The sequence below is a fragment of the Pseudochaenichthys georgianus genome, unplaced genomic scaffold, assembly GCF_902827115.2.
Source record: "Pseudochaenichthys georgianus unplaced genomic scaffold, fPseGeo1.2 scaffold_180_arrow_ctg1, whole genome shotgun sequence".
NCBI classification, from domain to species: Eukaryota; Metazoa; Chordata; class Actinopteri; order Perciformes; family Channichthyidae; genus Pseudochaenichthys; species Pseudochaenichthys georgianus.
Window position 1 is genome coordinate 383,007 of NW_027262575.1, and position 25,477 is coordinate 408,483.

General features: G+C 42.7%; 3 protein-coding genes across 4 annotated transcripts in view; 2 read left to right on the plus strand and 1 right to left on the minus strand.

Moving 5' to 3' along the window:
- The window catches only part of LOC117441582 (zinc finger protein 271-like), a 450,813-nt gene that overhangs the window by 208,887 nt on the left and 216,449 nt on the right, over window positions 1-25,477 (minus strand). The window lies entirely within an intron of this gene.
- LOC117441568 (zinc finger protein 135-like) lies at window positions 385-25,272 on the plus strand. 2 transcript variants are annotated; one of them, XM_071202252.1, is made up of 2 exons: window positions 385-762; window positions 23,153-25,272. In XM_071202252.1, exons 1-2 carry the CDS (start codon window positions 576-578, stop codon window positions 24,376-24,378), a joined length of 1,413 nt encoding a protein of 470 aa, XP_071058353.1. In that variant the 5' UTR covers window positions 385-575; the 3' UTR covers window positions 24,379-25,272. The 2 variants fall into 2 exon arrangements, with proteins under 2 accessions (XP_071058353.1, XP_071058354.1); XM_071202253.1 differs by lacking the exon at window positions 385-762 and adding an exon at window positions 15,997-16,515.
- LOC139433308 (zinc finger protein 2-like) lies at window positions 9,308-11,122 on the plus strand. Its single transcript, XM_071202259.1, has 3 exons — window positions 9,308-9,418; window positions 9,531-9,546; window positions 9,664-11,122. Exons 1-3 carry the CDS (start codon window positions 9,308-9,310, stop codon window positions 10,512-10,514), a joined length of 978 nt encoding a protein of 325 aa, XP_071058360.1. The 3' UTR covers window positions 10,515-11,122.

The window sequence follows — 25,477 nt, forward strand, 5'->3', positions numbered from 1 at the left end:
CTTAAGCTGTAGTAACGTGTGATTATAACGTCAGGTAGCTGCCGTGATCAAGAATTGTAAAAACGATCGATTTAATTTAAGATAATATAAGCTATCAGCAGCAGAGCAAGCACACAGGATAGCCCGGAAGTGACAACACGCTTACCACAATAGTGAGGATCCTTGTAGAAACAGCAGCTCCGATCTGGCCTTCACAATAAAACCCATGGTTTTCACTCTTCTTACAAAAATGACTTATAGGAAGAATATAAATAAAGTCTGTGTATCTTAAAGGTTTAGGTATTGTCTAAGGGGAAATCATAGCCGCTTTTATTTTGAAGTCCTCTGCACCGGAAGTGATGGTCCCGTTCTTTCTAATGGAACCAGATCATGTCTCGTGGGTTCTCTCTCGGTGTTCCTGAGGAAGTGTGTGTGCGCATCGTCTGTGTGTCTGGATGAACCTCTGACTCTGTGCTCTTTCTTCTGAAGCCTTTAGCTCGGACTCTAGAAGCTAGCTTAGCATGCTAGCTTAGCATGCTAGCTGGAAACACGCTAGCAACACAGTGAGAGAAACAGGAAGTGGTGATTTAGTAAACATGAGTGTTGTGCTGCTCTCGTTGGTGAAGCAGCGACTCACTGCGGCTGCTGAAGACATCTTTGTTCTGTTTGAAAGAACGATAGCAGAGTACGAGGAGGAACTGTCTCGTTCAAAACAGGAGAACGAGAGACACCGGAAACTACTGGACGCTGTTGTACAGCCTCAGCTTCAGATCCACAGAGCAGGTCTGTTCCCTCTTTTTTACTCAAATTCAAACTCGTCAGGTTTATTGCGCTCCCTTCCAACTTGTGTCTACATTTCTCTACAAAGTACAAATGTAAAAAAAAAACGTTTTGCCACTTAGTCTACAAATGACTTATGACAGCAACTACAGTGAACTACTACAAAGTTCAAACATTTATTTCATTTACCAAACTAAAGTAACCGAACAGTCCCTGAGCTGACTGAGCCTAAATCCCTAAAGCGTTGCTGAAAGGTAGAGTGTAGAGTAGACTATACGCATTACACTGTTACACACCTACTATATACACCTACTATGGCCAACCAGTCAGAGGTTAAGAGCCACATCAAACACACAGTCACTGATACCGCTTGTTTCAGTATTTTTGTTTTATGGAGACAAGATTTCAACGTCACTGATGCATTTTTGTGGCATTGGGATATATATTTTTTAAATCCTCTGGAGCAGAGAGAGGAGATTATTGTCATTGATTAATGCATCAGTGTTTCTTTGGGTCAAAAACACTAAACTCACAACTTAAAATGAAAGTGTTTAGTTTATTTAATAAAAGAGCACATGTTCAATGTGAAAAGTGACAGTAGTTATAGATTATTTGCAATTTGGTGCTATACATATATATTTTATATTTTAAACACCTTGAATTCCAGGGGGGGCGGGGCTCCGTTGGCGGGGCGCAGCGCCCCTCCAAGACAATGGTAGGGGAAACACTGGATAGTGTTTAATCAACGATAGGTTCCCCCCCCTCAAAGGTGATTGGTTCACTGCATCGCAGGTATTATTGTGATTGGTTCTTGGGCCACATCCTCTCATACTGACACCTGACACCACACATACACACCGGGAGCCGGGACGAAAGTAACACGGGACGAACGTAACACGGGACGAAAGTAACACGGGACGAAAGTAACACGGGACGAAAGTAACGGAGCGATTTTATCCGAGCCCAAACAACTTTGAACGGCCAAATGACGTCAGAATGATCAGCATTCAATACTTAACAGACCTACTAAATATCAGGTTTAACTGTCAGGAGTAGTGTTGTCACGGTACCAACATTTTGGTTTCGATACCAAGTCAATAATTGCGATTCCGATTATTTTTCGATACTTTTCTTAAAAAAGGGAAACAGTCTTAAATGTAATTATTGTGCTTTATTTCACACCAGAACCAGAACACAAACTTCTAAACAATGAGAACAATAAATAAAATAAATGACAATAATACGTATTAAATACAATTAATACATTTCTCACAGACAGGCCTCGTGGTGTCCGTAGGCTTGCCCTCACTGTCAGAGATATCGCTCAAATACTTCCAAATTTCACTTCTGACGTCAACAAGCCGAGGCGCAGCGGCAGTTGCACTCCCACTTGCAGCCATGCTTCTCGTTTTCTCACATGCTCTGGCAGCTAGCGCGTGCACGAGAGAGGGGAGGCACTTGAGCGTGCTTGAGAGGGGCGGGACTGCAGGCACGGCTGCAGTGCAGGGAGTGGAAGCAGAGCAACACACACGGCCCTTATTAAAACGGCGCTTTCTCACCGGAGTACTTTCCCCCGTCATTCTTAAAGTACCGACAGTGTTGGGAAAGTTCACTTTATACATGAACTAGTTCAGTTCACAGTTCACAAATTTTAAAATGAACTAGTTCAGTTCATAGTTCATAATTCAAAATGTTGAACTAAAGTTCATGGTTTCAAAAATGAACTAATTTATAGTTTATAGTTCTTTTTTCAATACGTTGCTGCGAGCTATTATTTGTCTCCTGTACGATGTTAATGGGATTTGGGTGGTAGTGGATCTGTTTTGGCGCTCTTTTTTATTCGCCACTCGCACATACCGTGAAAGGCTAGTCGTGTGCTTATTCTCAATGTGCCGTTTAAGGTTTGTTGTCGACGTCGTCGATGTACGGACTTGCTTTTTCAAACCGGGCGGACACAGTTTACAGGCAAACGTTAGATTTTTCCGTCCGAGTCAGTACTGACTTTAACGTAAAACTATTTAAAATGATCATACGCCGACGTCGTAGAGCAGGGGTCTTCAACTAAAATTCAACGAGGTCCAGTTAGAGAAAATGTCCCCATGCAAAGGTCCGGAACATCAAAATGTCTAACTTGCTTCATGAATTAGTGTGATATATATTGAAGTAGCCTGTAGCTTTATCAACATCTGTATGTAATCAACAGCTGACTGCCAATCAAATAAAGAAAGTACAATTCAAAAACAACAATATATATTGTCAATTAACATTAAATACTGTGGATATGTGTAATGTTCCTCTCGGGCTGCATTTACAAATAAACTAGAGAAAATAAATAAAATAGCTTTTGAAAATATATGCATCTTAAAAGTGCTTAATTTGAGATAAATACAATAAAGTGTAGCAGCAGCTTGAGTGTCCCTTTTTCTTTGTTAACCGTTTCACATCATGACTTAACAGTTTCAGACGATTATAGAACAACATCAGTCTTTACACATCATAACAATTGAACAGTTTCAAAGTTTCTCTTTCTGTCCCTCTTATATTGCAGTCCCCCACTCACTTTTGTTAAATTCAGTGTGAGAATTGAGCTTGAGCTTGTCCTGCCAGGAGTTTGTAAATCTGGGCTGACATGGAGTCAAGTTGTACTTTTTACAGTATTACGGCTTCTACAGATGATGTTTTTTTATGGATTTTTTGTCAAAGCACTTAAGCTATTCATTGCTATCAGGATGTTAAGAGCATTCCATGGAATATAACAAAAAGTGTATCTCGAGCCGGTTTCTGAAACTTACCTACCCCACCTTTAAGTTAAAAATCAAGGGTTTTTATTATTATTCACAGCAGGGGTGGGGAACCTTTTTCCTTTCAATTTTTACAACATCCTCCGAGGGTCGTACAAATTATTGAACTCAACCTTTGCTTAAAATATTGAAGTTAAATGCATCAATCTGGTACACTTTGAGAGCAACATTATGAGATCTATGGATACATCTCTCAACACCCATATGAAACAGAACTGTAAACATATTTTTCTTTTTGGATATTTTACAAATCACTCCCCTTTTAAACTCTATTCTTGTTATTTTTAACAACTTTTTTGTTACTGTCATATAGTATTTTATACCTGTTTTTCATTTAGTCTCATTAATAACTATAATGATCATATCAAGGTGTGCCTTAACCTCACTGAGCTGAGGATATTTGAGCCTCTCAGGAGAGCTCTCTTCCACCTGGCTGTAGAAAAGCTCTTTAAATCCGTTAGCATAGCTAGCTAACCAGATGCTAACAACAACAGATCGCCACTGTGTTTACAACTAAAGACACAGCCACGCAAACACTGCGGCATGTGTACGGCTCCTTGTGGATTATTATCCTTATATGCAATATTTTAAGGGCTGGAGCGGCGTTCCGGTGCTCAGCACTCCTTTCAGACGAGACATATACCACGTGAAGACAGGTTACGCTCGTGTTGTGTTCAATGAACCTGTCCTTGGCCAGGAAAAACAGGAACTCGCTTGTTTAATTATTTTTGCGGTCTAGATTTCTTCTTCTTTTGTGAAGTGAGAAGTTGTCCGTCAGTCGAAAACTCTTCGGTTCTCCACGAATTACACAAGTCACCCAAATCAGCGTTAAAAAAGCGGGAGGCGCCGAAAAATCCCCTATTAATGTATTGATTATAGCTCCGGGTCCGTATAGGTCGGCGTCTGGGTCCGGACCGCGGTCCGCCTGTTGCCGACCCCTGCCGGAGAGTCTCTGAGCAAGTGCTGCTGCAGCTGCTCTCGGCTTCGTCCATACTAATTCATTCATTCATTCAATGCACGCCGGTTCCGCGGTTCCACATTGTTTGTTGTGAGGAGTCTGATATATTTATTATATTATATTTTAGTGCGACAGCCAGGGGTGACAGGCGCGTACGCGTCACAGGCAGTTTGCTGTTGCCAGATTGGGTGGTTTTCCGCATTATTTTGAAGCCTGTTTACGGTGTGTTTTAACTGGGTTTTCGGCTGAAAGGCATATGAAATCTGGCACACTTTTGAACGCCGTTATAATACAGTGCTGAGAATGAACGCACTTTTGAACGCCGTTATACAGCGCTGAGAATGAACGCGTTCTCAATTACGTTCATCTAGCGGAAATACAGTACGTTCAGTTCACGTTCGCCCAAAATATGAACGCGTTCATGAACGATCGTTCATTGAACGCGTTCAGGTACATCACTGAGTACCGATACTAATGAAACGGAGGAATCGTAACGTTTTTAACGGCAGGGTATCGCGGTACCTTTCAAGTATCGGCTCCTGTACTCGCCTCCTGTCCTCACAATTCTTATTAATCCCGGTACTGGACAATTGTTATTTGTTCCTACTCGGAACCGAGTTTTGCTTCCCAACCCGGCCACTGTGCTACACTTCCCACCCCGCTCCGCGCCGCCCCCGTCTAACTGTACAGAAAGCGGCGAGATGCATTTCCTTAGGAATCGACAAGCAGAACCGAAACTAACATTTCTAAACGAACAATGGCGGACACGGACAATTTGCCAATGAGTTCTGCCTTTTGTAAATTGAATGCATCAATAATCTGTCAATAAATCAGGGCGAAAAACGTCACTTGTCCGCCGGACAAGTCAATTGAAAGATCTACTTGTCCGATATTGTAAATAACACGTCCCGGACGGTGGGACGTGTACTTTTTTGCACACTGAACACTAGTCAAGAGTCAGTGTCTCTCCCCCAAACTCACACATATACAATTCGATATGAACTGAAGAGCCGCATGAAACTAGGCAAAGAGCCGCATGTGGCTCGAGAGCCGCGGGTTGGCCACCCCTGATATACAGTATAGGGTACACTGTAGTGACTGTACACCATGTATTTTCTACAACTCTACATGTGTACATTATACAGTACATAGTACTACATACATAGTGATGTACATACATACTGTTAGAAATTAAAATCAATGTTGATATGGCGTAATTTGAATTAAATACACTATTTAATTTAAATCAGTTTTATTCTGAAAAAACCAGAAGTTCACAGTAACTTAATATTTTATTCTGAAAATTATTCACTTCCGGTTAGCATTAGCATGTGGCGAAATGCTACGTTTTCACACCGTGAAATGACATGTGGTGTTGTACACTGAGCACACTGGGTTTAGCACTCATTTATTCCCGCTGAATAACGTTCATCAGGGAATGTTTAAATAACCACAGACACCAGAATGATGTAATTTAGCAACAGAAAAAGACAGGAATTGCATTGGACCCGCCCCCCGACGACGCCAGCCAATATGAGAAGACCTCAGATGACAACAGGAAGAGTAAGCCAATAATTGATCTCTTCTACCTGCTGACCTGGGCTGACGGGAGATGAGGAGAGCGCCTCCTTTTGCAATTTCATTTGTACACCACCGCATCTTTTGTGTAATTAAATGCTGTACTTTTATAAGTACTTGACTCTTTTCAGTCTCTCCTGCCTTCAAGGAGGTTTTAGATGGTTTAGAACAAAAAGGAGAATATCCATAAGTGCTAGTATTTTTGCGAGTCCAAGTACCGGTTCCCGACGTTCCGGTTTTAACCGGACTTGAACCGAAACTTTTTACAAGTCCAGTACCAGTTCGGCGTACCGGTACGCAGCACTACGCGTGCGCAGCAGCTAACCTGCCTGCGAGCCTTCGCTCAGGTCACATTTACACACGGAGCGGCTGAAGCCCGCTAGCACTATTAGCACTAGCAGTATCGCTAGCAGCCACATCGTTTAGGCTGTCAAATACGCTGCACCCTTTTAGATTCAATGAGTGTCTCGTTTGCAAATGCTTCATTAAGTTGCTTGTGTTACCCCCTTTACAAGCAACTCATTGAGTACATAGATTGCACCTTGCACTATCGCCACTACATTTTTTTAAAGTGCACCCAGACCTTGATCGCCTCGCTCTGCCCGCCATGCCTGCGGGAGTCTCACAACAATAATAAGAGCGCTGTTGAGAAAGATGACGAGTGGCCAATCAGAGGGCTCTCAAACCGGATACATCACACGGGATGAGGGTTCCCAACCAACCAGAATGGTTTCAAGTTAAATTAAGGAAGTAGACGTAACACATATACCGATAGCAGCACCGTTTGTCCAGCGGCTTAACGGTATACCGATAGTTCAATGGAGATGCGCAGAGAAAAAAAAAAAGTTTTAACAACACGTTTATTTATTGACTTCATTCCTGTATAACCATTTTGCGCAAAGATGGCACTGTTTGTCAGAGCACTTCATCCTTCTGGGATTTCATGAAGAACAGCTCCAACGCCTGTGTGTATGGGAACGCCTCTGGTGCTGGTCCATTAACTGCCAGTGTTTCCCACAGATCTGAAATATGCTTGGGGGGGTGGTTGAGGTGACGTGCAACAACATTAACCTTTCTGGTGGTCGCTTGTTAGCAGACCCTTCACGCGATGGCAGAGCGAACAGGTACAGGCAGGGCCCATAATGATAGCCCTATAGTTTAAATCTACTACCCACACATGAACATATGGAAATGGATTACTATTTAAAAAAATAAATGTATTTATAAATGTATTTAGGAACCTATCCATGTGATTTTTAGTGGGGGTCGACCTCAAATCCTCTAGGGGGTCCAGAGGCATGCCCCCCCGGTAAGATTTTATTTTTTATGTTGGAGTTAAATGCATCAATCTGGTGCATTTTGAGGGGAAAATAAAGAGACTAGATCTATGGAAACACCTATATTAAACAGAACTGTATACATTTCAATAATCATAAAATCATGGCCATAACCAATAACATCCTCCCTTTTTCCAATATGTGTGTCTGTGCTCCTGAATCAGCCTCTCCTGTCTCCCTCCTCTCCCCCTCTCCTCACCCCCTCTCCCTCCTCTCCTCTCCCTCCTCTCCCCCCTGCTCCTCTTTGAGGCAGCAGCAAAGACTAGTTTTCTCTCAACAAGTTTTAAAAGTGTATCTTACCTTTTTTCACCTTGTTAACTATTTATTTATTTATTCATGCATATTTTACTAATCACATTACATTTCATTTAGCTGACGCTTTTATCCAAAGCGACTTATAATGACTGATTACAGGGACATTATCCCCGGAGTAACTAAGGGCTAAGTGCCTTACTCAAGGGCACACTAGTGGTGGTGTTCCTGGCGGGATTTGAACTCACAGCCTTCCGATCTTCAGCCCACCTCACTATCCATTAGACCAGGGGTTCCCAACCTTTTTTCCCAAGAGCCCCCCCAAATGAAAATTATAAATGTCTTTCTTTTTATGCCTTTAATACTAACTTGAATTTTTATTAAAATTAATTAATCAATTATTTTTTATATTTTATTGTAATGTAGAGACAAGGCTTTAGTGACACTCATGTATTGCCTTACAGGTTGGGAACCACTGCATTAGACCAATCACTACCCTCTCAAATGGAAATATGTGTTTACATAAATGGTGACCACACCGTTTGAGACCCACTGAGAACTTAGACTAAGTTAACTTTCTGAACACTCAGAGAGTCCTTTACCTCACCTGAGCTGAGGTTATCCCGAGCTTGAATGACACACAGAGACCACAGAGACCATACATCATGTGGACAGCCAGTCCCACTGTGTGAGACAGGCCACTTAACAGCCAGAAGAAGGCGAGATCAGAGCAAGAGAGTGAGGGATCATTGTCCACAAGTTAATCGATCGCAGATGGCGTCGTGGTCACGGACGAATAAAAAATAAAAATAAATAAATGTGTCGCGAAATATACAACAGGGCAACAGTGGACCTCTGTCGCCTGTCAGCGCAACTTACATGATGCCGTTTTAAAAAGTTAAGGGCGGTGCCGGCCGCCAGCGAACCGAGCCGACCGCCAGCGGCCCGCTGACGACCGACCATTCTGTGATTCTCCAGAACACACAGATGGCCAGTCCGCCCCTGGTTACCCTGTATTCCACCGAGTCGCCGCGGCGCAGACGGACCCGGTGGAATACAGGGTCTACCGCGTTTAGGAACCGTAAAGCAGAACCGAAATTGTGTACTTTTTATCGGTACTCGGTACCCAGCATTTTCTTATCGTTCTCATCTGGAACCGAGTTTTGGTTCCCAACCCTAGTCTTATGTAATATTCAATGGTTTGTTTTATCTTTTCATTTCAATGAAATATGAAGCCATTTCTGTGTTTGTTAAGATACATGTTTTTTGAGTCACTATAGGTGGTGGGCGTGTCATTGGATTTGGGTGGTGACATTTGTGCTTATATCCGGTTGCTTTTACCTGCTCACCGGGCAATAGATGGGGGAGTGAGCTAGAGAAGGACAATTTTTGTTGACCGCACGCACTCACGCAGGCACTCAGGCACGCATACAAGGAGATACGTACATGGATATGTAATATTGCATTTTTGGAAAGGAAATAAAAGGTCAAACGCATACTGTGTTGGAAAGACTGAGTTTTTGCGCGTCCACAGTGTTTTTTCTCTTGTTTAGTCCCTCGCGGCACTTTGTTTAAGATTACTGCCGCAATAATCACTATTCCATGATATTCAATTCATTGAGATGCACCTGTATGAGTCCAAGTACAGGTTTAGCAAGGCGTTGCTAAACGACTACTCTGAGAAACTCCAACACCAGTTCTCAGATAACGACTCTGCAGACAGGTCACAAACTGTAAGGCTAAGGCCTCACACTCTGTCAACAACCGACGCCTTGCTAACCGGCAGTGAAACTACATTTTAGATCAGTTACCGTACTAACTCACCTGTTGTCCTGAAACTCTCAGGGCATCTGGAAAAAAGGTGTAATTGACAGACTATTGAGCCCACAGAAATACACAGTGGGCGGAACTTCGTGGTTAGATTTTAAATTCTAATATTCTACAGTTTCTCTGAATATGTGTTTCCTGTTTCCTGCAGACGTCCAGCAGCTGGTGGTGGTTAAAGAAGAGGTTCCCCCTGAGCAGCAGGAGTGGAGCTCCACTCTGGACCAGGAGGACCCAGAGCCCCCCCCACACATTAAAGTGAAACAGGAGGAACCATGGAGCAGTCAGGAGGGAGAGCAGCTTCAAGGGCTGGAGGAGGCTGACATCCTCAAGTTCACGTTCACTCCTGTCCCTGTGAAGAGTGAAGATGATGAAGAGAAACCTCAGTCCTCTCAGCTTCATCAAAGACAAACTGAACACCTGGAAACAGAAGCTGATGGAGAGGACTGTGGAGGACCAGAACCAGCCAGGAGCTCAGATCCAGAGAGACATTTACAACCAGAGACTGTGGACAACCCTGGACACTCTTCTGAACCTGACACTGAAGACAGTGCTGATTGGAAGGAGACCAGAGAACCAGGTTCACAGTCTCAGAGAAATGAACAAGACCCTGTCAGTGATTCAAGACGTAGGACTGGAAAGAAAGACTTTAGATGCTCTCAGTGTGCGAAAAGATTTGGCCGCAAGTCAAGTCTGAAAAGACATATCATAATTCATACCGGAGAGAAACCATTTACCTGCTCAGTCTGTGAGAAACCTTTTGCACATAGAGGACATTTAAAGTCCCACATGAGAATCCACACTGGAGAGAAACCATTCAGCTGCAGAGTTTGTGACAAAAGATTCACCCGGAGTCGTTCGGTCAAAAGCCATAAGTGTGTTGGTCGTCAGTCCTCACAGCTTCATCAAACTCAAACTGAGGAGAACCGAGAGGCAGAGCCTGAGGACAACCCTGGAGACTCTTCAGAACCTGACATTTTCCAAGTCAAATCTGAAACAAAATAAGAGGACAATTAATTAGTCCTTCGACAATTCACATGAGAAAAATATGTCTGGCTGTATAAACTCTGTTTGACAATGTTCATACATGACTTCATATAAACTCCATCTTTATCAACAGAAGTTTTGAATATGTTTAATGTTGTTGTCATACTACTTTTCTGATGTGTACTATAACCACTGACTGATTAATCTGTAGTAGTTTCTTTAATAATCTGTTTGGTTAATGAAATGTTGTGACTTTAAACTTCCATTGGGATGTTGTTGATAGTTCCTGTTGAGTCATCAGTCTGTTCTGGTCTAAAAGAAGAACCAATGACTTATTAATATAGAGAATAATTACGATGTTTCCAGTTTGATTCTGTTTATATCATCAAACTAAAAGAAAAATTCCTTTGAAACAGACTCACATTCCTGCATATTGTTTGTTTTGCAGCAGATTACATTCAGCTCATTTAGAGTTCAGATGGAGTTTTAGGATTATTCCTGCTTTTTGAAACTGTAGTACGGGCTCATATGTTTCATTGTTGGTGTTCTGTTAAATGCAAATTGAAGTCCTTTCACCTCCGTTGAATCAGGATGGAAGCAGAAATAAAATACTTGTTCATATCGAACGCTGAATTGTAACTCGTGTTCTTGCTTTTTATACCCGTCTTAATCTATATTAGCCTTTTTAAATGTCATTCTTTCTGCTCTTTAATATTGAAGGTTTATTTAGATGAGATTAGATTTACTTATATATTTAGTTGTAGATGCAGAAACAAGTAATAAACAAGGCATCGCACTGAAGCTGAAACTATTATAGAAAAGAGATAACTATATGCATATAAACATCAACAATATACTTACCTCCAGAGGTTCTATGGTACACACACGAGATATACAGAATAAGTTAGAGTACGCTGTAATCAACAAATTGTTCAGAGTTATTGAAAGTGAAAAACAGAAAATAACCGCAATTTTCGCCAACGCTTCTGTGGACTGTGCATCTGTTTCCTCTTCGCCTTTGGTGTTATGAAGAGACCAATCAGATTCTTCCACGTGAACTGGGGGATGAATGATGGATCCTCCACATATCATGCCAATCTTCATCTGGTGTTTCTACATGGAGTTCTTCCTCCCATCTAACCGTGATATATTTAGTTGAGTGTTTGTCATGTTTTGCTAAATCCTTGATATAATGCTGAAATGATTCTTATGTTTCTTTCCTGATATGTTTTAGTTATTTGGATGATATTATTCAACTCCTTGGAAGAATCTGATCCGACTTCCCTCGTGTAACAGTCCCTTAGTTGAAGGTATCTATAGAGTTCATGTGTTCCCAATGTGTGTTTTCTTCTCAGATGATCAAAACCCTCCAGCCCCCCTTCCTTAACCAAAACACACCAAGCTGTTATTCCTGTCTCTGCCCATTGTTTAAAACCTTGATCTTATTTAGCAGGTTTGAAGTTTCCATCTTAAGCTACCCATTGTATTATATTTGCATCATTTTGAATCTTATATATGTTCAATACTTGAATCCATAGATCCAATGTGTGCACTGTTATTGGACCCATTTTAGTTTTAAGTTCCTTATATCGTTTATAATCCCCAATCATGTTTTGAATTGGAATCTGGTTTACTTCATTTTCCATATCCTTCCACTCTGCTCTAAATTCCGTTTCACACCAACAGTAAATAGGTCTTAGCAGCATAGCAGTACTCCAGCAATTTGAGCAAACCCATACCGCCTCTTTCTTTGGGTGGCTGGAGAGTTCTGTTCCTAACTCTTGGCCTCTCCCCCCCCCAAACAAATCTGGATATCAGTCCGTCCCAATGTATAAATGGACCTTGGGGGCCCTCTACTGGTGAAGATTGGAATAGATAGAGAAATCTAGGTAGAACATTGAGTTTAACGATTTCAATTCTTGAGTTTAGGTCGAGTGGTAAGGTGGACTTATATCTTTTTTGATTTCTTGGTTTAGATTGTTGTAATTCACTCTTTACAAATCAGAGATGTTTTTTGCCCAATGTACATTTCACATTTATGTTTAATTTATTATTACATTCCTTACACACTTAATGAATATAATATCCTACTTTATATTTGGTTTACTGTAAATTGGTATTTCAAAATGTATATTTTCTTCTTTTTTAATGCTGTTTTATTTCTGTTTGGAGATGTTTACATTTTAGAAGTGTTTATTTCTACTCTTTTAATTTCTCTCATGTGCAATGCCTTGTCTTTTATGCTGCTGCAACGCAATCATTTCCCAGATTGGGATCAATAAAGTGCATCTCATCTTATGCATTGGAAGCTATCTGTTAGCCGCACATGCTAACAGGCTTCAGATAAACTCGTTGAGACTCTAATGTTATTATTGTACATTCACATTTACTTTAATAAATACATATTTTTATTTTATTTATCTTATTATATTTAATTTGTTATTAATGGACTATATGTCACAAAACCAATTCTTCCCTCAAGATAAGTATTTTAATTATTCATGTATTTATTCTCTCTATTATAGATTAGTCTTTCTCTTTTATTTAATGTTCCAGTTTGTATTGCCCCCATGTGTTGCTGTAGCTCCACCCCTTGATGGCACTGTTTGTTTCTTCCCCTGGATCCCTATAGAGTTTAAAAACTACAACCCCCATGATGCATTAGCTGTTATCCTTGCTAACAGAGACACACTTGTCAAGACTGTAAAGAGTCAGAGAGTTTTTAGTGCGGCAGCTTAGCAAAATGATGGGGACATGCTGGATAAAAGCACCACATGTTTTACTTTTTTAGTTCCAGACTAGTGTGTTACAACACTCGGATCAATCATAGTTTAAAAACGGTTGAGGTCCTGGATAATATAATCAAGGTAGATGAATTGCTATTTGTATTCGAATCAAGACTCAACAGAGTTTTCTTGTTTTTTCCTTTTATGCCAAACCTGGCAACTCCGGGTTTACTTTGTTTGTTAAAGGTGTCATTTTATCTTCAAATTGTACGTGCGTCTTTCAAGTCTGTCATTAGTGTTACTCATTGCATAGCGGGGTGAACATTTATAGGAATATATTTCAGCAGATTTGTATCACCCAGATTCCACCTTTTCTGTAGAATGACTCATCTATCTATCTATCTATCTATCTATCTATCTATCTATCTATCTATCTATCTATCTATCTATCTATCTATCTATCTATCTATCCATCCATCTATCTATCTATCTATCTATATATCTGATCAATCTATCTATATATCTGATCTATCTATCTATCTACTCTATCTATCTATCTATCATCTATCCATCTATCTATCTAGCTATCTATCTATCTATCTATCTATCCTATACATTAATCTATCTATCTTCTATCATCTAATATCTTCTATCTTATAATAGGCAGGTTCAAGCAGAGTGGGGTCGCCTATCCCTTTTAATGAGAGAGAGAAGGGGGGGGGGGGGGAGGTGTGGCGCTGTGCAGTGTTAGAAGCGAGAGTGAGCGAGCGTAGAGTGTGTACCGGAAGAGAGCGGGAGTAGCAGCAGTGATCAGTCTGTCTCCAGTTAGCTGTATAACAAAGTCCTGAGGAAACACAGCGGCCTCCCAAGGAACAGCCTGCCTGTCTGCCTCATTTCAGAGATCGAATGCTGAGGTTTTATTAAATGTGCCAACTGCTAGGACTGTCTCAGGGAAGCAGCTTCTAGATGCAGCTCCTCTGTCTTGGAATAGTCTGCAAATTAAATGGAAACTGAACAATCTGGTGCCACTAAATGTTTTTTAAAGCTCGGTTGGATGCTACTCAATCGGAAGCTGTTGGTACCTGTTTATGTGGATAATTATGTACATGATGCTGGATGATGTCCTTTTGTTGTTCTGTTTATGCTTTTATGTTTCATGTGGAACTACTTGAGCAGGTCTCCCTTGGAAAAGAGATCAATGATCTCAATGGGATTTTATCTGTATAAATAAAGGTTTGAAATGAAATGAAATGAAATGAAAGACGGCTGTCTCTCTCGCGAGCGAGCGCAGAGCCGCTCACGGGCGCAGAGCCGCTCGCGGGGGTTTAATCTGCGCGCGAGGGTCATTTTATGCACGTGTAAAAGCACATTTTCCGCTCGTGAGTAGCTTGTTTTACGCGCTAGAATATTGACCCAAATCTGACTCCATACTTAGGGACGCTTAAACGGGGCAACCCCTCTGCAGTGGAAATGCGCCATAAAGGCCCTGACACACCAAGCAGTCACCAGAGGACTCGCCGACGCCGACGTCGGCTGTTGCGTCGCGCTGTTCTCCTGCGTCTTGGCCATGTGTCGCACGGGAACACACCGCAAAGACTTCAGTGCGTGAGTGGCAATAACTCTCCTTACCAGCAGGCGGCGGTAGTGTGTATTAGTCATTCAAAAGAGGCAACAACCGGAAGACAGAGAAGAAGAACAGACCGTGATATAAACAAACAACAAATAGCGTGCGTTTCATTTTCACTCTCGTCCATCGACAACATGTCTCGTGCGGCACTGGAGCTAGATGTGGGTTCTGCCCGCTCTGTATTCATGTCATGTTGACAGGTTATCATCATGTAGGCGTTGATAAAAGCTCATTCTAATGTTGTGTTGAAGGTGCGAAATACAGTTTTGCATTGCCTATCCTGCTATTTGTGTTTATTCTTTTAATTAGTGATGGTGAGATGAAGCCTTTTGAAGCTTTGAAGCTTTCCAGCCAATTGGTTCGCAAAAGGGTTCATCTCATGAGGCTTCATCATGGGCTTCATCTGAACACAAACCCCCCTGTTGGTCAAAGTGTGTAAAACAGGCAGATTGGACATCTCAACAGTGTGCTCTATCTCATACCGAGTTCCCATTGAGTAAAGCCTTAGAATAACTCTAAACACGAACATAACATCATATTTTCATGTTAACAATATTGTATTTATTCCAGTTGAATGATTGTGATTGAAAAGCCTAAGGAGGCTGGTAAACTTTGCAAAGAGGGATTTATATTCCTTAATAATATTCATAAACTTAACCATGTTGTAGCCGGAGAAAGGCTAAACCATATCAAAGAATACATTTATTAACTACATTATCTCATTTAGCTGCAGCTTTTATAAACAACAACAAATACGTATTGTTCAGTCATTGAACCAGGGACCCTGCGGTCAGGAGTCAGCTGCTTTCCAGCTGAGCCACAGCACACACACTAAAGCTCCCTGACAACACTGTAAGATATGTATTCCTGTATTTATTCATGTTTTCACTCCTACATTTATTTATGCTTGTATCTATTTATACTTATGACATGTTCCGACCTCTATATGAGTGAGGGTCTGAGCTCTCTTGATTCCATCGTGTCACCGGGCTCGGGTACAGGAGGGGTAATATGGTTCTTATTATACATCCATGGGTATTATGAGCGATGTGGTTCAGCGGTTCAACCGATCTGAATCCTTCCTGAAGCAGTCACGTGGTATCGACAGGCAGCGAGGCTTCGTTTGTCATCAGTGACGTCACTGGCCCAAAACAATACAAGCCTCGGTACACGCTTCACAAAAGGCTTCACAAAAGGCTTCGGTGGTTACTCGACACACGCTCCGAAGCCTCGGCGCAATACGTAACATCACTACTCTCTACATCCATGGTTCTCTCTCGGTGTTCCTGCGGAAGTGTGTGTGAGCATCGTCTGTGTGTGTGAGCATCGTCTGTGTGTCTGGATGAACCTCTGACTTTGTGCTCTTTCTTCTGAAGCCTTTAGCTCGGACTCTAGAAGCTAGCATAGCATGCTAGCTTAGCATGCTAGCTGGTAACACGCTAGCAACACAGAGGGAGAGAAACGGGAAGTGGTGATTTAGTAAACATGAGTGTTTTGCTGCTCTCGTTGGTGAAGCAGCGACTCACTGAGGCTGCTGAAGACATCTTTGTTCTGTTTGAAAGAACGATAGCGGAGTACGAGGAGGAACTGTCTCGTTCAAAACAGGAGAACGAGAGACACCGGAAACTACTGGACGCTGTTGTTCAGCTTCAGATCCACAGAGCAGGTCTGTTTCCTCTTTACCAATATCAATTATCAATTGAAAATTAACTCATAATCAACTCAAATTCAAACTCGTCAGGTTTATTGCGCTCCCTTCCAACTTGTGTCTACATTTCTCTACAAAGTACAAATGTAAAAAAACAACTTTTTGCCACTTAGTCTACAAATGACTTATGACAGCAACTACAGTGAACGACTACAAAGTTCAAACATTTATTTCATTTACCAAACTAAAGTAACCAAACAGTCCCTGAGCTGACTGAGCCAAAATCCCTAAAGCGTTGCTGAAAGGTAGAGTGTAGAGTAGACTATACGCATTACACTGTTACACACCTACTATATAGTATATAGGCTACACTGTAGTGACTGTACAGTCAGTGTACTGTACTGTCTGTACACCATGTCTTTTCTACAACTCTACATGTGTACATTATACAGCACATACTACATACATAGTGATGTACATACATACTGTTAGAAATTAAAATCAATGTTGATATGGCGTAATTTGAATTAAATACACTATTTAATTTAAATCAGTTTTATTCTGAAAAAACCGGAAGTTCACACTAACTTGATATTTTATTCTGAAAATTATTCACTTCCGGTTAGCATTAGCATGTGGCGAAATGCTACGTTTTCAAACCGTGAAATGACATGTGGTGTTGTACACTGAGCACACTGGGTTTAGCACTCATTTATTCCCGCTGAATAACGTTCATCAGGGAATGTTTAAATAACCACAGACACCAGAATGATGTAATTTAGCAACAGAAAAAGACAGGAATTGCATTGGACCCGCCCCCCGACGACGCCAGCCAATATGAGAAGACCTCAGATGACAACCGGAAGAGTAAGCCAATAATTGATCTCTTCTACCTGCTGACCTGGGCTGACGGGAGATGAGGAGAGCGCCTCCTTTTGCAATTTCATTTGTATACCACCGCATCTTTTGTGTAATTAAATGCTGTACTTTTATAAGTACTTGACTCTTTTCAGTCTCTCCTGCCTTCAAGGAGGTTTTAGATGGTTTAGAACAAAAAGGAGAATATCCGTAAGTGCTAGTATTTTTGCGAGTCCAAGTACCGGTTCCCGACGTTCCGGTTTTAACCGGACTTGAACCGAAACTTTTTACAAGTCCAGTACCAGTTCGGCGTACCAGTACGCAGCACTACGCGTGCGCAGCAGCTAACCTGCCTGCGAGCCTTCGCTCGGGTCACATTTACACATGGAGCGGCTGAAGCCCGCTAGCACTATTAGCACTAGCAGTATCGCTAGCAGCCACATCGTTTAGGCTGTCAAATACGCTGCACCCTTTTAGATTCAATTACATTACATTGCATTTAGCTGACGCTTTTATCCAAAGCGACTTACAATAAGTACATTCGACCAGGAAGACACAACCTTGAGGAAAACAGAATCATATAAGTACATCAGGTTTCAAAGAGCCAATCGTTTCAAGTGCTACTCAACTGGCTTTAGATAAGCCAGTTCTTTATAATAATAATAATAATAATAGCTTTGATTTGTATAGCGCCTTTCAAGGGACCCAAGGTCTATATATGTAAGTGCTCTGTTAGCAGTTCTTTGTTAGTCATTCTATCGCTCGAAGTGGAGTCGAAAGAGATGAGTTTTCAGTCTGCGCCGGAAGGTGTGTGAGCTTTCTGCTGTCCTGATGTCAATAGGGAGCTCATTCCACCATTTTGGAGCCAGGACAGCAAACCCACGTGTTTTTGCTGATGGGAACTTGGGTCCCCCTCGCAGCGAGGGTGCAGCGAGCTGTTTGGCTGATGCAGAGCGGAGTGCAAGTGCTGGGGTGCACGGTTTAACCATGTCCTGGATGTAGGAAGGGCCAGATCCATTCGCAGCATGGTACGCAAGTACCAGTGTCTTGAAGTGGATTCTAGCAGTTACTGGAAGCCAGTGGAGGGAGCGGAGGAGCAGAGTGGTGTGGGAACATTCAGGAAGGTTGAAGACCAGACGAGCCGCTGCATTCTGGATGAGCTGCAGAGGTCGGATGGCACATGCAGGCAGACCAGCCAGGAGGGAGTTGCAGTAGTCTAGGCGTGAGATGACGAGAGCCTGGACCAGAACCTGTGTGGCTTTCTGGGTCAGCTGGGGACGTATCTTCCTGATGCTGTAGAGCGTGTATCTGCAGCAGCGGTTTGTAGCAGCGATATTTGCAGTGAAGGACAGGTTGTTATCTAGGGTCTCACCCAGAGTCCTTGCAGTCTGAGTCGGGGAAACAACAGAGGGGCCGATGTTGATGGTCAGGTCAAGAGTGGGACAATCTTTTCCCGGAAGGAAAAGCACTTCAGTTTTGTCAAGGTTGAGCTTGAGATGATGAGCGGACATCCACTGAGAGATGTCAGCTAAACAAGCAGAGATGCGTGCGACGACCTGGGTCTCTGAGCGGGGGAAGGATAGGATTCATTGGGTGTCGTCAGCGTAGCAGTGGTATGAAAAACCATGCGGGCTAATGACAGATCCGAGCGAGTTTGTGTACAGGGAGAAGAGGAGGGGACCAAGAACAGAGCCCTGAGGGACCCCTGTAGTTAATTGACAAGGGTCGGACTCGGACCCTCTCCAAGTGACCCTGGAGGTACGGTCTTTGAGGTATGAGGTGAGGAGGGAAAGTGCAGAGCCTGAAACTCCAAGTTCTTGGAGAGTGAAGGAGGATCTGATGGTTCACCGTGTCGAATGCAGCAGACAGGTCCAACAGGATGATGACAGAGGAGAGGGAGGCTGCTTTAGCCGTGTGCAGTTCCTCAGTGACAGCAATGAGGGCAGTTTCTGTGGAGTGACCTGCCTTGAAACCAGACTGGTGCGGATCCAGAAGGTTGTTCTGATGGAGATAACAGGAGAGTTGTTTAAAGACAGCGCGTTCAAGTGTTTTAGACAGGAACGGGAGGAGAGAGACAGGCCTGTAGTTTATAACATCAGACGGGTTGAGAGTGGGTTTCTTTAGGAGAGGGTTTACTCTTGCCTCCTTGAGACTGTTTGGAAAGTGACCAGAAGTTAGAGAAGTGTTGATGAAATGGGTGAGAAACGGTAGAATATCAGGAGCGATAGTCTGAAGGAGGTTTGAAGGGATAGGGTCCAGAGGACAGGTGGTAGGGCGGGCAGAGGACAGGTGGTAGGGCGGGCAGAGGTAATGAGGGTAGGAACCTCACTTGGCGAGAGAGGGGAAAAAGTAGTTAGTGTGCCGGTTGACCGTCGGTCAGGTGACCCAGCGGTGAGTAAAGGTGAGTCAGAAAAAGAAGAGCGAATATCGTCAACCTTTTTTTCAAAGTAGTTAACAAAGTCGCTTGACAGAAGGGAGGAGGGGGGAGGGGCTCTGGGGGGTCCAAGAGGGTGGAGGAGGAAGGGGCTTTGGGGGGGTCCAAGAGGGTGGAGAAGATGGAAAATAGTTTTTTAGGATTGGAATAGGAAGATTGGATCTTGTCTTGAAAGAAAGTGCTTTTTGCCTGAGAGATGGAAGCAGAGAAAGAGGAGAGCAGATCCTGATAGGTTAGGAGGTCGTCGCAATGTTTGGATTTCCACCGTTTCCGCTCTGCTGCCCGAAGGACGGTTCTATTAGCACGCAGTGCGTCATTTAGCCAGGGAGCAGGAGGGGACTGACGAGCCTGCCGAGATGTGAGAGGACAGAGAGAGTCCAGAGAGTATGAGAGAGGAGAGAGGAGAGTTTTCGCAGCAGAGTTTGGAGGCAGGAGTTGGAAGGAGTCAGAGGAAGGGAGGGCTGAGAGCACCGAGGAGGCAAAGGTAGAGGGGGAGAGGGAACGGAGGTTACGGCGGACAAGTGCAGGATGAGAAGAGATTAGTTTGTTATGTTTGGAAAGGGGTAAAGAGAATGAGATGAAGAAGTGATCGGAGGTGTGGAGCGGGTTTACAGAGAGGTTAGAAGGACATTGCCAGCTTTATGAGTCGGTGGGGACGGAGACAGTGAGAAAGCAAAGGCGGTTAACAGAGATGTTAGTTCGTCTATCTTCCCCGTCTGGAGGTTGAAGTCTCCGAGAAGTACAGCGGGAGGGCCAGTTTCAGGGATGTGTGAGAGGAGAGGATCTAACTCCTCCAGGAAGTCCCCAAGGCGCCTGGTGGACGTTAGAGAACAACAAGGGTTCATTATATAGGATAGGTTACTGTGACGGCATGGAGTTCAAAGGTGGAAGGAGTGAAGTTAGGTAGCTTGAAGAGGGAACAGCTCCATTTGGGAGAGAGCAGGAGACCAGTGCCCCCTCCTCTGCCAGTGGGTCTGGGTGTATGGGAGAAGGAGCATGCTGTGGAGAGAGCTGCTGGGGTGGATGTGTTGAATGGAGTAATCCAGGTCTCAGTGAGAGCAAGGAAATCCAGAGACTGCAGGGAAGCGTAGCCAGAGATGAAGTCAGCCTTAGGAACAGCTGACTGGCAGTTCCACAGGCCGCCTGAAACTATGGCAAGTAATAATTGCACCTTGTCTTTTTCTTTTTTAGTGTAGTGGAGCCACACTTTAGAGCGTTTACCGCAAATCATCTTTGGTGTTATGAAGTGGCTGAGCTCATAAACTGTCTACGGGAGGGCGGGGGGGGAGCCTCGCTGCAGGGCAACAGTGGACCTCTGTCGCCTGTCAGCGCAACTTACATGATGCCGTTTAAAAAAGTTAAGGGCGGTGCCGGCCGCCAGCGAACCGAGCCGGCCGCCAGCGGCCCGCTGACGACCGACCATTCTGTGATTCTCCAGAACACACAGATGGCCAGTCCGCCCCATGTTACCCTGTATTCCACCGGGGCGCAGACGGACCCGGTGGAACACAGGGTCTACCGCGTTGAGGAACCGTAAAGCAGGACCGAAATTTTGTACTTTTTATGGGTACCCGGTACCCAGCATTTTCTTATCGTTCTCATCTGGAACCGAGTTTTGGTTCCCAACCCTAGTCTTATGTAATATTCAATGCTTTGTTTTATCTTTTCATTAGCTGTAAGCTGCAATCATCAAGGTTAAAACGCTGGAAATAATCCCTTTGTATGTGATGAATCTATGTAATGTATACGTTTAAACTTTATAAATTGAATTACTGACATAAAATCACTATTCCATGATATTCAATTCATTGAGATGCACCTGTATGAGTCCAATTACAGGTTTAGCAAGGCGTTGAGAGATGCTAAACGACTACTCTGAGAAACTCCAACACCAGTTCTCTAGGGGTGTAACGGTACCCGTACCGAAATTATTACGTGTGTACCGAAGTGTACCGAACAAATATAACGTTAAACGTAAAAAATTGAGAACGTGAACAACTTCTTGGAAGTAATCTCAGGTGCTGCGTCGCAGCATTCAGAGTAATTTGCACCCATTGTGATCAACGCATCATAGAGCGAGCAAGTCATTTCATTGGACGAGCTGGTCAGAGGGATGCGTTCATATGTAGTCAGTGATTTGAGGAACTGTCGAAATGGCGAACGCAGATAAAGTTGAGCTCGAAAATCCTCCAGCATCATTGAAGTCTCCGGTTTGGGAACATTTTGGTTTCGCAGTTACGTACAAGGATGACGGACAAAGACAGGTGGACCGAACCAAAGCTGTTTGTCGGCATTGTTCAACTAACATTGGTTACGCGGCTGGCAATACATCAAACTTGCACACTCATTTGAAAAGGCATCACCCGAACGTGAATATCACCGGTACCAAAACACTGAAGTGCAATCCCAACTCCCGCTAGCATTTAAGCCTCCACCACTCGCAGAGAGTTCAGACCAAGCCAAAGCTATTACAAACGGCAAATATCCTTATGTTGCCATGTTAGCAAAGCGCTACCTGGCTGTGTCTGCTACCTCTGTCCCTAGAGAGGGTGTTCTCCACAGCAGGAGACGTTGCTAGTGCCAGCAGATCTGCCCTTTCAGCAAGCCATGTGGACAAGTTCATCTTTCTTTAAACAACATGAAAATACACTGACAAGCAATTCCTAATGTCAAACTGGCTGCTTAGGTAGTACAGTTCAAATACAGATGATTTCAGTTAATCGAAAAGCTGCACCTTAATGTTTATTTTATTATATTTTATATTTATTTGAGTGAATATTCACAATTTAATAATAATTAAAAACCCAAAACTAATAGTTTATGTTTTGTGAGTACTAGTACAGTAAAGTTCAAATACAGATGATTTCAGTTAATCGAAATGCTGCACCTTAATGTTTGTTTTATTATATTTTGTATTTATTTGAGTGAATACATTATTCACAGTTTAATAATAATTAAAAAAAAATATGTTGTGTTTTGTGATAATTTTCTGCTGTACCGAAAACGTACCGAACCGAACCGTGACCTAAAAACCGAGGTACGTACCGAACCGAAATGTTTGTGAACCGTTACACCCCTACAGTTCTCAGATAACGACTCTGTAGACAGATCACAAACTGTAAGGCTAAGGCCTCACACTCCGTGAACGGCCGACGCCTTGCTAACTGGCAGTGAAACTACATTGTAGATCAGTTACCGTACTAACTCACCTGTTTTCCTGAAACTCTCAGGGTATCTGGAAAAAAGGTGTAATTGACAGACTATTGAGCCAACAGAAATACACAGTGGGCGGAACTTCGTGGTTAGATTTTAAATTCTAATATTCTACAGTTTCTCTGAATATGTGTTTCCTGTTTCCTGCAGACGTCCAGCAGCTGGTGGTGGTTGAAGAAGAGGTTCCCCCTCGGCAGCAGGAGTGGAGCTCCAGTCTGGACCAGGAGGACCCGGAGCCCCCCCCACACATTAAAGAGAAACGGGAGGAACTCTGGAGCAGTCAGGAGGGAGAGCAGCTTCAAGGGCTGGAGGAGGCTGATATCACCAAGTCCACTTTCACTTGTGTCCCTGTGAAGAGTGAAGATGATGAAGAGAAACCTCAGTCCTCTCAGCTTCATCACAAACAAACTGAACACCTGGAAACAGAAGCTGATGGAGAGGACTGTGGAGGACCAGAACCAGCCAGGAACTCAGATCCAGAGAGACATTTACAACCAGAGACTGTGGACATCCCAAGAGACTCTTCTGAACCTGAGACTGAAAACTCTTCTGAACCTGAGACTGAAAACTCTTCTGAACCTGAGACTGAAAACTCCTCTGAACCTGACACTGAAGACAGGGCTGATTGGAAGGAGACCAGAGAACCAGGTTCAAACTCTCAGAAAAATAAACAAGACCCTGTCAGTGATTCAAGACGTAGGACTGGAAAGAAACACTTTAGATGCTCTCAGTGTGCGAAAGGATATCGCCGCAAGTCAAGTCTGAAAAGACATATCATAATTCATACCAGAAAGAAACCATTTACCTGCTTAGTTTGTAAGAAATCTTTTGTTTCGAGACGTTACTTACCAATTCACATGCAAATCCATACTGGAGAGAAACCATTCAGCTGCTCAGTCTGTGAGAAATCTTTTACACAGAGAGTACATTTAAAGGGCCACATGAGAATCCACAAAAGAGAGAGACCATTCAGCTGCTCAGTCTGTGAGAAATCTTTTACACAGAGAGTACATTTAAAGTGCCACATGAGAATCCACACTGGAGAGAAACCATTCAGCTGCGGTGTTTGTGACAAAAGATTCACACACAGTCATCAGGTCAAACGCCATAAGTGTGTTGCTCGTCAGTCCTCACAGCTTCATCAAACTCAAACTGAGGAGAACAGAGAGGCAGAGCCTCCAGCCAGCAGCTGGGCTGAACACATGGAAACAGAAGCTGATGGAGAGGACTGTGGAGGACCAGAACCAGCCAGGAACTCAGATCCAGAGAGACATTTACAACCAGAGACTGAGGATCACCCTGGAGACTCTTCAGAACCTGAGACTGGAGACTCTTCTGAAACTGACATTTTCCAAGTCAAATCTACAACAAAATAAGAGGACAATTAATCCTTCGACAATTCACATGAGAAAAATATGTCTGGCTGTATAAACTCTGTTTGTCAATGTTCATACATGACTTCATCTAAACTCCAACTTTATCAACAGAAGTTTTGAATATGTTTAATGTTGTTGTCATACTACTTTTCTGATTTATACTATAACCACTGACTGATTAATCTGTAGTAGTTTCTTTAATAATCTGTTTGGTTAATGAAATGTTGTGACTTTAAACTTCCATTGGGATGTTGTTGATAGTTCCTGTTGAGTTATCAGTCTGTTCTGGTCTAAAAGAAGAACCAATGACTTGTGTACGATGTTTTCAGTTTGATTCTGTTCTGTTTATATCATCAAACTAAAAGAAAAAGGCCTTTGAAACAGACTCACATTCCTGCATATTGTTTGTGTTTTGCAGCAGATTACAATCAGCTCATTTAGAGTTCAGATGGAGTTTTAGGATTATTCCTGCTTTTTGAAACTGTAGTACGGGCTCATGTGTTTCATTGTTGGTGTTCTGTTAAATGCAAATTTAAGTTATTTCACTTCAATACTTGTTCTTATCGAACGCTGAATTGTAACTCGTGTTCTTGCTTTTTATACCTGTCTTAATCTATATTGGCCTTTTTATATTTTTTTGTCACATGTTAAATTAGAAAAGCATCCATTTTGCTAAACCAGTTTAGGTAGAAATAGTGTAGTTGTGCTGTACATTATGGAATGTTGTGTTTGCTAAAATGATTATTGTATTACTAAGCTAATGTGCAGTGTATTTATTGGGTCAGCTGTTGGAGTACAAGTTATCCAAATTGACCGGCTGGTTGTTGAAATATTGTGCTTGTTAATGTGTTTTGGCGTGTTTTTGTTTTATTTTTTCCATTGTTCACGGGTGATTAAATGCTATAATTGATAAGTTAGTTTGACAGAATTATTGTATTTTTTTCCTGCCATTACAAAGGTTATTTTTAAAGTCTATTTCTATTAAATAGGAGTTAGATTTACTACACCTCCCTCTGGTGGATGAAAGTGAGAATTACAACAGCGCACTCTGCTGGTTGTACTAAATTGTTGCAAATCATATTAGGAATAATTAATAAAG

Coding starts and splice junctions, on each gene's coding strand:
- LOC139433308 (XM_071202259.1), top strand. CDS start 9,308: ATGCACCTGTATGAGTCCAAGTACAGGTTTAGCAAGGCGTTGCTAAAC.
- LOC117441568 (XM_071202252.1), top strand. CDS start 576: ATGAGTGTTGTGCTGCTCTCGTTGGTGAAGCAGCGACTCACTGCGGCT. Junction 763..23,152: donor GCTTCAGATCCACAGAGCAG/GTCTGTTCCCTC, acceptor TGTTTCCTGCAG/ACGTCCAGCAGCTGGTGGTG.